Consider the following 11,127-nt stretch of genomic DNA (forward strand, 5'->3'; position numbering starts at 1 on the left):
GTTGGCACTGGCAAACTGGTTCTTTTTCTTCCCCTGTTAGTAAGGGACCATTAACATCTTTCTAATCACAGTTTTTCCTGTTGACTTTATGAAACTACTCCTTGAAGTATTTTCTGTACTTTATTTGATTATACTTCCCTAAGTATCTGTAGAAGACAAGCTCTTAAAAGATTACATGAGCTTAATTTAGAGCAAGCATTAGCTAATCATCCTGATTGTTGTGTTGCCACTTTGTATTTTACTGACTTGAATTAAATGTCTTTTTATAGTGTCCGTGGGGAGCCCCTAACACGACATCAATATCATGTTCCCTTGCTGATGTAATGAGTGAACAGCTGGCAAAAGAGCTGCAGCTCAAAGAAGAAAATGCTGCTTTTCCTGAAGTGGTTGCGTAAGTTTAAATCTTGGATTAGTGACCTATGTAGGTGTGGAGCCATCTTTCATCTCTTGTGTGTTTTCTTACATTGTGCTTAAGGTGTAGTGATACAGTAAACGCTTTGCCTGTTACCTTCTAACTCTGCTTCTTCAGGTCTTTTTTAGCCAAGATGGCTTCCCCAGTTAAAACTCTTCCTTAGATTCTCTTCTGTGTCTCCCTTCCTTATTTCTTGATATTTTCTTTTCATTGTTTTGGGTGCTTTAAGCCAGTCTGTAAGCTACATTGTGAGAAATGTTGTCAAAACAGGGGGTTTTTTTCTTCCCTTTTAGAGACTTTTGTTAACAGTGTTAACTCTTGTTAGCAGAGTTATCTTGAGAACTGTCAGATCTACCTCCTCTATCTTCCTAATACTTGAAGACATATGCCAAGAGCTTACTACAAATTTCGCCTGAGGTATTTTTTGTGAAGCAGAGCAAAGCAACACTGTTGCCTTTTTTCTTTGTTTTTTTTTAATTTATTCAGTTGTAAACAATATATACATATACACCTGTATGCCTTCTTTTTCTTTCATAAAGGGCATTTTAAAAGTAGAGCTTAATGCTGCTTAGAAACACGTACACAAGTGAAAGCTTAAGTAATATTTGCATCGTAAAGGAGTGACAAAGATAAATAAAATGTTCTGTTAAAATTTAGTGTTGCCTTGGAGGAGGGTGGGCAGTTCAGGCCCACTAGTTTCTATGGAGCTCTGCATGAGATCTTTTGTATAGAGTGATGAAATGGTGCAAAGCAGTGCTTTTGTTTAGATTACTTTATTTAATTTTAAATGAATTTTATTTTTTAATATATTTTAATTTCTATTTTGATTTTACATAGTGTTGCTGAAGGACCGTTTATTACAGGAGAAAATATTGACACTTCTAGTGACCTAATGCTAGCTCAGATGCTGCAGATGGAATTTGACAGGGAATATGACGCACAGCTTCGTCGTGAAGAGAAGAAGATCAATGGAGATAGCAAAGGTACCCTCCTCGGAAGAAATATTTTTGCTCTGGAGATATTCTTGGCAGTGTGCTAACGTTGACAGAGCTGCGAGGAAGTAGCAAGTCCCTGATAGTCACAGACATGCTTATTTGTTTTGTTTCTCAAGTCTCCATATCCTTTGAAAATTATCGGAAGGTGCATCCCTATGACAGCGACAGCTCAGAGGACGAGGTTGATTGGCAGGATACCCGTCATGATCCTTATAGAGCAGGTATGTGATGGTTTTAAATGATACAATTTCTCTGGTTAATTGACCTAGTAATATGCCATAGTTAAATTAGTTTGGGGGTTTTTTGAATGTGAGAAGACATACCAGTCGTATGTAAAATGAGGTCACCTGACTGGGAGGTGTTATGCAGGAAGATTGGAGGGTAACTTCAGCCTTCTGTCTGCTGATGTATTGGCTTTGGTGGCTGAATCTGGCAAAAACTATTGTGTGTGGAGAGTTTTGTGGGATATGCATCTATGCTTTTGGGTAGGGACATCTGCACGTGATATTGAATGTTCCTACGCTTAACATGCCAAAAGTGTCTGATGCCACAGAAGAGGACACATAAGTTGTAACATAACAAAGTTGTCACGTTGAGGATAAGAGGAGACTACATAAAGATCATACAATTCAAGTATTTTATTGTGTTTAATGAATTGTGTTACTTTGGTGGGCATTATGGAACCTTTATGGGTGATAGTTATATTTGTTTAGATGTAAAGTTTGTTTTTCTTACTGCTGGCAGATAAACCCACTACTACACCAAGAAGGGGCTTTATAGGAAAAGGAAAAGACATTACCACTAAACATGATGAAGTGGTATGTGGAAGGAAGAACACAGCTCGCATGGAAAATGTATGTGAAAACTTATGGTAACTTACTGTGTGTGTAAAACCGAAATGCTGTAATTCAGCCAAAGAACTAATGTTTATCCATCTGTGCTACTCTATATGCTGTACCTTTTTTTTTCTCATCAGGTGAAAGCAATGCTGTGTTTGAGTTACTTATTCCAATTGGCAGTTTGAGTTGTGATGGTTTTGGGTTGATAATACTTTGTTAATGACCATGATTCAAAAATTTGCCCAGAAATGTTTTAGCAAAGCTATCAGCAAGTTTGGTACACAGGCAAATAAACCACCGAGGTTGTTTTTTAAAAGCACAACTATAGTGTAACTTTTCTTTTTAAAATCTGTTTTGCTTGAGGAGCCAAGTAATTTATTTTTAGTCAGTTGTTTGACTTGCAGCTTTTCAGTCTGTTTATCCTTTGTACATGCTTTCTGTTTTCTTTAATGTAACTGGTGCAAGTTCTGCGAATAAGGAAATGCTACACGTGCTATTTTTAAAAGATGTCAGGTAATCTCATATCAATTCGGGCAAAACTTTGAATTCTGAGTTTAGAACAGTATGTTTTTTAACATAGTGACAACATTACACAAAGTGGGTTTCACATAGGCCCTAACCTAGCCTAGTTTTTTTTCAAATCGGAATGAGAAATTTCTGCTTGTGCCTGCTAGTAATAATGCTTACATTTCTATTATTTCTACTTGTAGTTTGCACCTGAGTTCCAAGTTGGGGATGGAATTGGGATGGACTTAAAGCTGTCAAATCAAGTCTTCAATGCCTTAAAGCAACACGCGTACTCTGAGGAACGTCGAAGTGCAAGGCTCCATGAAAAGAAGGAGCACTCCACTGCAGTATGTTTTTAATAAAGTCTTTCTGTATGCTTTTTGTCTGAACACTCTTTTGGTAATTCTTTGAAACACTCAATTTTTACTATAACAGTTAAATGATACTGTATTAACAGGTTATGGTATCAGCCAGCTCTTAGAAAAAGTATGTCTTTGAGCTGCATTTCTGAGAGCCATATCAAAATCAGAGCAGCTTGCATTTTTTTCTTCTTTGTCTTTCTAAACTTAACTCTTAATCAGCTACAATGAATAAACTGCCTAGAAATTCTTTATAAAAACCATCCAGTGGACTAATCCTCTGCAGTTGAACCATGTGACTTCAAATATTTGTCTTTATAGCAAGTTTCAGGAAGATGAGGTGATCAAGTAAACTCTAACTTAATTTGGGAAGTCAGTTGATACACTTTATGTGTGAGTTAACAGCAAGGCCTCTGGTAATTCCTGTTATGAAATTCATCAATTTGGGGTGTTGTGCTTTGTTTTCTTGTTACTGATATGAAAGGAATGCAATATTTGGGATATTATGATTCATGATTTGTAAAGGCTTCTTGAAAACACTATTCTGCTAGTTTTGATTAAACAGAGACAACCATACTAAGTGCTCTTGATCCATAGTCTGCACTTGATGCAGAATTGATAAAATACTGTATATACTACACAGCTGTAAGGTACCCGAGTATTAAATCTTCAGGACTAAAGACAGCAATACTGGAGCAGTTTCACTTTGCTGCATCTATTTGGTTTGTTTGGTTTTTTTTTTTGTTTGGTTGGCTTTTTTTCATCTTTATCAACTGAGAGAATGCTCTTAATGCATTCTTTCCGTGTAGTTGAATGTTTGCAGTATACTATAAACTTGCTGTAAAGCAAAGAATTTGTTTAATGAATTGAGTATTAATTTCTTGCCTGTAGGAGAAAGCAGTGGATCCCAAAACACGTTTACTTCTGTACAAGATGGTCAATGCTGGGATGCTGGAGACCATCACAGGCTGCATCAGCACAGGAAAGGAATCTGTTGTTTTTCATGCTTATGGAGGAATGTAAGTATCTTGTTTGTTACTGACAGTAGCTGTACCTACCAGAGATGGGTTAGAAAGCAGAAAACACAAAAATATTTAAACAATCTGTAGTTTTCATTACCAAGACTTAAAGTTTGTATTTCTATAGATGCAGATAATAATAATAAAATCTGTAAACCAAATTACGTGAACTGTAAAGTAAAAATATCCTCACTTTCCTCATGGGAGACCATTTAATGAACAGGGACAAATCCACTAGCTTTCTGTGGGGAAAATATGTACTCCTTTTACAGAAGAGAGTCTTGAGATTTTGGGGGAGCTCTTTCCACTGACCTGCCTCAGGCTACAGAGCTGTTGTGATGATCTTTGCAGCTACCTGAAAATTGTCTTTCTGTAGAGCTTGCTGTATTACCAGCTCCAGCTGTGCAGTGCAGTGGAGGTGCTCTTTGTTATTTTTGGGTTACTCTGAGAATTGCATTGGGATGCTGGTCACTTTGCAAGTCGTGCAAGAGTCTGGTTTTAAAGGCTACCATGCTGGAAGGATTGTAGTACGTTAGTAGCGATTGTAGTGTGTTGAAACACCACTAGTTTAAAGTGAGTTAAGAAAGAACTAAAAAAACCTAAATACAGGTGACCTGTGTAGAGATGTCAAAAGACACATCAGTTGGGAGTGAGGAGAAAAGATGTGTGGTGGCTTGTTTTTGGGTTTTGTGGGGGGGTTTTTTTGTGCTTTTTTTTTTTTTTTTGTTCAGGTGGGTTTTTTTTACTTGATCCTTGTTTGAATGCCATTCAGAAATGTTCTTTTGCTTAATATTGTTTAATGGGTGATACCCTTGTGGCGCTTAAGAAAACATTCCTATGCTACCATTACTGTTCTAATGCAAGACTCTTTTCACTTGTCATTCTTGAAGCAGGTACATCCATTAACAGGGTTCTTATTAGCTGTGATGTTTAAATAAAATATTAACAAATCAGGAGATAGAAACTGTTTGGTAAGCAGCATATCAAAATGCCAAAACTCGAATGTCCATATGTAAGCTTAATCAAGGAACTCCTATAAATGTAACTTAAATTGTCTTCCAAATTTCCTAGAAAGTAAGATTTTTTTTTTTTTTCCCCTTTTTATATTAAAAATTTTTACATCTTGCGATGTTTGAAAAGTAAAATTCCATGCATTTGCTTGTGAGGACGTGAATAATTAACTCTATGTATTTGACCTTTTCCTAAAGAAGTGCAACTGAAGATAAAGTTATACCTCCAGAATGTGCCATCAAAGTGTTTAAAACGACTCTGAATGAATTCAAGAACCGTGACAAATACATTAAGGATGACTACAGATTTAAAGATCGCTTCAGTAAATTGAATCCCCGAAAGGTTATTCGTATGTGGGCTGAGAAAGAAATGCATAACTTAACAAGGTAAAAAAAAAAAAGTGTAGTTACCAGGTGCCTGTTGCTTCCGTAGTCTCTGTTTATGGAAGATACATTATGTCTGAGTAGAGGTTTGGATTTGATTTTTAATCTAAATAGTACGTAACCTGACATAAATTGAATAAGCCTCTGGTTAATGAGGTTACTGGTTAATGAACTGTCAGCATCTTCAGTGATTTGGCAGCAGAATTTTGCAAGCCCAGGAAGTTAATAGGCCCTAGCTGTAAAAGTGATTACTTTTCACTGAGGGTTTTCAGACCCACTTAGGACTTTTAAGATCTGAATCTCCCTATGTGAAATACTTAGAAATATATGTTTATTCAGTTTTCAATTCAGTCTGTTTCAAAGAATTTTTGACTCTGGATCAGGTTTCTCACACACAGCTCTTAAGATTGGAAATGAGCAACCAGGAACTAGAACTGTAGGGTTTGGGTGTTTTTGTTTTGTTTTTCTTAATCAGTGTCTATTTTCTGATCCACAGAATGCAAAATGCAGGAATTCCTTGTCCTCAAGTGGTTATCCTTAAGAAACATATTTTGGTTATGTCTTTCATTGGCCAGGATCAAGTTCCAGCTCCTAAACTAAAGGATGTAACACTTAGTAGTGAAGATATGAAAAAGGCCTACTATCAGGTTTTTAATGTAAGACAATGTTGATTTCTCCTCCACTTCTGGGTTGTGTTTTCTTTTAGGGGAATAACTTAAAAGGACAAATCAGCACTTATTTACTTTGCAGGATGCTTTTATCACTTTTGAGATATGGAGTCCAAAGGCATATTTTGCTGCTGTTTAATGTGTGACTTAGAATAAATAAGAAACTATGCACTAAAATATAAATTGAATCTTAATCTGAGTGGAAAACATGCTGGAATAAACAGCAGAGGAATTATGAGCAAGTAGTCCTCCTTTCTGTGGGAGCAGTGTGTGGTTTAGAAAGTTCTCTGAAGTCTCTCTGGGCTTACCAAATACTTTACAATGCTTAAGCACTCTCCAGTGGCTAACCCCCTCCCAACCTTCCTTTTTAGCAAATGCAGAAATGGGAGAATGAAATAGAATATTGCATGGCAGATACTTTACTTTCCTATTATCTGTTCAAACATGTGCTTGCTAATTGTTCACTCACTATTACATTGTAGACACTAAAAAAACCAAACAAAGGAAACCCCAAACAGCCCAACAGCTTGATAATATGGATGCTCTGTGCCTTAAATCTTGAGACCAGTAGGGCAATGCAACCATGTTTTGAGTGAATATGCCTGCTGGTTAGGATTCAGTGAGACTTCTTTCCTGTGTGATAGGGGTGAGAATGACTGACAGGTATATTTAGAGAACATGTTTATCTGTCTCGTGCGCTGGGACTGCTTGGCAGAGCTGGCGTGAGTTTACCAGACTGGTTTTTCTGACTTGCCAAAGCTCACTGATAAAAGCTTAGTTTGCTGGCAGTTTACCAAAACTGCAATTGCCTGTGTGGAGCTTCACTGAAGACTTGGAGAAGAAAAAAAAAAAAAAAATTGGCTGGGTGACTGGGGAAAGGCTTTTTGGATTTTTTGTTATAGTCATGCAAATATTTATTTGGAATATAGCATACTCCCTTCATTAATTTGATTCCTTGCAGATGATGCAGCAGTTGTACAAGGAGTGCAACCTGGTCCATGCAGATCTGAGTGAATACAACATGCTTTGGCATGATGGGAAGGTGAGCTTATTCTTAATATGGGAAGGAAAGGTTTCATCTAATGTGAAATGTTAACACAAAGTGACTTGCTCTCTCCCTGTGACTGCAGGTCTGGCTTATTGATGTCAGTCAGTCTGTGGAGCCAACACATCCTCATGGACTTGAGTTTTTATTCAGAGACTGTAGGAATGTTTCACAGGTATGACCTCTTCATCTGACAGTCTTCTGTTATGCTGAACATCTTCCAAGCTAAAATCAATTTGCAGCTAACTAAAAAAATCACAGAATTGTTGGAGTTGGAAGGGACCACTAGAGATCATCTAGTCCAACCCCCCTGCCAAAGCAGGATCACCTAGAGTAGGTCATACAGGACGGCATCCAGGTGGGTTTTGAAAGTCTCCAAAGACAGACTCTGCAACCTCCCTGGGCAGCCTGTCCCAGTGCTCTGTCACCCTCACAGTAAACAAGCTCTTCCTCATATTTAGAGGAGACTTCCTGTGTTCCAGCTTGTGCCCATTGGCCCTTGTCCTGTCATGGGGCATTACTGAAAAGAGTCTGGCTCCATCCTCCCCACACCCACCGTTTAGATATTTATAGACATTGATGAGGTCTCCTCTCAGTTTTCTCCAGGCAAAACAATCCCAGCTCTGGCAGCCTTTCATCATGAGAGATGCTCCAGTCCCCCAGTTGTCTTTGTTGTCCTCCACTGGATTCTCTCCAGTAGTTCCCTGTCTCTCTTGAACTGGGGAGTTCCTGGAACTGGACAGGGTATTTCAAGTGTGGCCTCACTAGGGCAGAACAGAGCGGGAGGATGACTTCCCTAGACCTATTGGCCAACCAATACAACTCCCTTTAAAAATGATCACCACCACATATATGTAAGATTGTTCTTGCAAATTGTTCACACTGAGTGTTGTCTTCTCCAAAAGGGAAAAAGTGTGGAAGAGTAAAATGGTACCACTAGAACTTAAAACCTCTTTCATCTATTTTTATCAGGAGGTTGACAAAAGCAAAAATGTCATTTTGACTAAATACTGTAACTGTAACTTGGGGAAGGAAAATGAGTGGTTTGTTTTGTGTAGTGAAGTGATTAATGTGTGCTTTTTTTTTTATTGACTAGTTCTTCCAGAAAGGAGGTGTGGCAGAAGCACTTAATGAGCGTGAACTCTTCAATGCTGTCTCAGGTTTAAATATCACAGCTGACAATGAAGTAGACTTCCAAGAAGAGGTACAGTTTTCTGTGTCTCTCATTTTAATTTGTTAGCTAGCAACTACTGTAGTATTTCAGCTTCCCAAATTTAGTTTGTATGATTAGTGTGTAAGTATAATTTCAGCAATCATTCTACATATTTTTCTTAGACCTCTCCATCTTCTTTTACTTACCCCCCTGCTCCGAAGTATAAAAGGCTTCATGTTGCATAAAATTGCTTATTTCAGCAGCCCATCCTTAAACTTCAGACTTGGGCATTAGTTGCTAGTAACTAAAACTATCTCCACTAGAGTACAAGAGGAAGCAATCTAAACATAACAATCTGAAGATAATCTGCTCATATGTGTTAACATTGAATGCACAAAACATTTAATTGTCTTCAGCTTTCACCATTAAAAGCTATTGCAGTGGATTTGTAGTGTTTGTGTTACTTGAGACTTCTCCAATGCCGATGGATTGTTACAGTAGAGGTGTCCAGAGTTGGAGAAAGGGACACTTGTGTAGTTTGGGGAATGCAGTTGAAGTCTTAAGAATCATCCAGTATTCCCTGCAGTTTGTGCATTTCAGTTACACAACATGAAACTACCAAGGAGTACTACTTGTTTTACTAATCTGCTGTGAACAGATGTTTCAAGCTGTACTTATATTGGCCCATACATGTCACTGAATCATTGAAACATCAATATTGTGTAATATATATAATATTGTATAAACTTGATCAGTCATCTAACGCTACCTTTTAACACCATTTAGAAACTTTCTGGTGGAGGTGTGATATTATGATTTCAGCATGGATTTATTTTTGGCTCTAGATTGAAGCTTTGGAGAAGATGAATGAAGATCACGTGCAGAATCATGGAAAGAAATTGTCAATGTTCTCAAGTGATGGGGACCCACCTAGATATGATGAATAGCACTCACTGTATAGCTGCTAACAAAACAAAACACATTTACTGCTTCTAACTGTGGTGGTGCAGTGGTAAATGTCAACTACCAATGTCAAGAGAGAGGGGTTGACTGGGAATATCAAAATGAAAAATGCAGCGAGCATGTGATGATGACTCAGTGTTTTTTGTTTGGGGTTTTGGTTTTTTTTTCCATTAACTTGGCCCACACATCAGGCTGGCACTGTGAGAATGGACTGTCACTGCCTCTTTGGATGGTCTGACAACTTCCCCAACTGCCCAGTTACATTAGACTAATGTAGCTGAGGTGGTCATATTTTGCATGATTCAGAGCTTATGTTTTAGTTTTTTAAAAAAAAAAATTAAATTTTTCTAGATCTAAAGTGTTTTGTGAGAAAGCACACTAGGAGAGTCTTTTTTTTTTTTTTTTTTTTTTTTTTTTTTTTTTTTTTTTTTTTTTTTTTTTTTTTTTTTTTTTTTTTTTTTTTTTTTTTTTTTTTTTTTTTTTTTTTTTTTTTTTTTTTTTTTTTTTTTTTTTTTTTTTTTTTTTTTTTTTTTTTTTTTTTTTTTTTTTTTTTTTTTTTTTTTTGTACCACTATTTGAAAAACTGAAAATTTTGTATGGACACAGTGTCAGTAAGCCTTTTGCCCTTTTCCACTGGGGTAAAATGAAAAGTCAAACTATGAGCTGCAATTGTAAGAAAATGTTAATTTAACAAACCGATGTTTATATACATGTGAAAGTCTGGACCTCTTCCTTTGAAGTACGTGGATTGTGGCTCTAGCTACCTCTGTAAATACAATTAGGTATTTGTATCTGACCAGCAGAGGACTTCTTTAGTGATGTGCCAGGAAATCCTGAGACTGCATCCAAGCTGCATAACAGAGTAAGTTCAGTTAGCTTCACTCTTAATATACAAATGGTTCTAAGAACTCAGTACAAGTTAAAAAAAAAAAGGAAATTCTCTACAATAACCCTGTCTTTTAAACTGAAATTCTGGGTAGAGCATCAAACATTCTTACTCCAGAGATAAGCACAGACTATGAAAACTAACTGTTGGTCATCATTATTTTTAAGTGAAGTTTTTTGCTTACAAGTGCAAAAAGAACACTCAAATATATCTTTTTCCCAGGCTTTTAATGTCAATCTTTTAGCAAGTTACAAAAATTTTGTTAAGTTTCTTTCCAAACCAATTTTTTTAAAGATGAACTGCTGTAATGGCATGGTTTGGAATTAAGAAATTCTGATTGACTACTTTTTAACTCTGATTGCTGTTTCTGATGCTGTTCTTTATCAAGCAGAATATAGTGTTGCTACATGTGACATTCTCACAGTGTGCTGTGAAGGTGATTTTTTTGTTGTTGGAAAAGTGATGGTGAAGTAAAAACTTGAGATCTTACGTTGTTATTCTTGCGTGCTTCTTTGCATCACACAGGCCTTTGTTGATCCTCAGTGCTGCACTAAAGCAGCATTTGGGTAGGACTACTCTAGGTCATTATAACAATAGAAAATCGTTATTCTGGCCAGTTTCATCCCAGTACTTGGATCTTCTTCCCTTTTCTAAATTAAGCAACTGTCTTGCATTTATCCTTTTTGAAATAAATGAACTTGATTCTTTGGAGACAAAGTTATTTTACTAATTGTTCAGTGAAACAGTTGCCCAAAATAAAGGTATCAAAGAAAGAAGAGACTAGGGAGAGGGAGGTACTGCAGTTATGTAACCCCTTCAGGGAAACTAAGAGCTTCTCATGTCAAATATAATCAAACCTCCGCCATCAGAAGAGAAGGCTTTTAGAAA

The 11,127-nt window shown here is 36.9% G+C and overlaps 1 protein-coding gene across 1 annotated transcript; it reads left to right on the forward strand.

Moving 5' to 3' along the window:
- Positions 1–275: 275 nt before the first annotated feature.
- On the forward strand, positions 276–9,585 carry RIOK3 (RIO kinase 3). The gene is made up of 12 exons (XM_009876183.1): positions 276–391; positions 1,250–1,395; positions 1,524–1,628; positions 2,152–2,261; positions 2,957–3,100; positions 4,004–4,131; positions 5,343–5,528; positions 6,022–6,181; positions 7,155–7,235; positions 7,324–7,413; positions 8,335–8,442; positions 9,237–9,585. Exons 1-12 carry the CDS (start codon positions 324–326, stop codon positions 9,336–9,338), a joined length of 1,428 nt encoding a protein of 475 aa, XP_009874485.1. The 5' UTR covers positions 276–323; the 3' UTR covers positions 9,339–9,585.
- Positions 9,586–11,127: the final 1,542 nt, after the last annotated feature.

This window comes from Apaloderma vittatum, unplaced genomic scaffold, assembly GCF_000703405.1.
Source record: "Apaloderma vittatum isolate BGI_N311 unplaced genomic scaffold, ASM70340v1 scaffold24199, whole genome shotgun sequence".
NCBI lineage: Eukaryota > Metazoa > Chordata > Aves > Trogoniformes > Trogonidae > Apaloderma > Apaloderma vittatum.

What these genes read in the sequence shown, in the direction of transcription:
- RIOK3 (XM_009876183.1), top strand. Translation starts at nt 324, where the DNA reads ATGAGTGAACAGCTGGCAAAAGAGCTGCAGCTCAAAGAAGAAAATGCT. An exon ending in GCTTTTCCTGAAGTGGTTGC is followed by an intron (nt 392 to 1,249) that starts GTAAGTTTAAAT and finishes GATTTTACATAG; the next exon opens with TGTTGCTGAAGGACCGTTTA. An exon ending in TCATGATCCTTATAGAGCAG is followed by an intron (nt 1,629 to 2,151) that starts GTATGTGATGGT and finishes TACTGCTGGCAG; the next exon opens with ATAAACCCACTACTACACCA.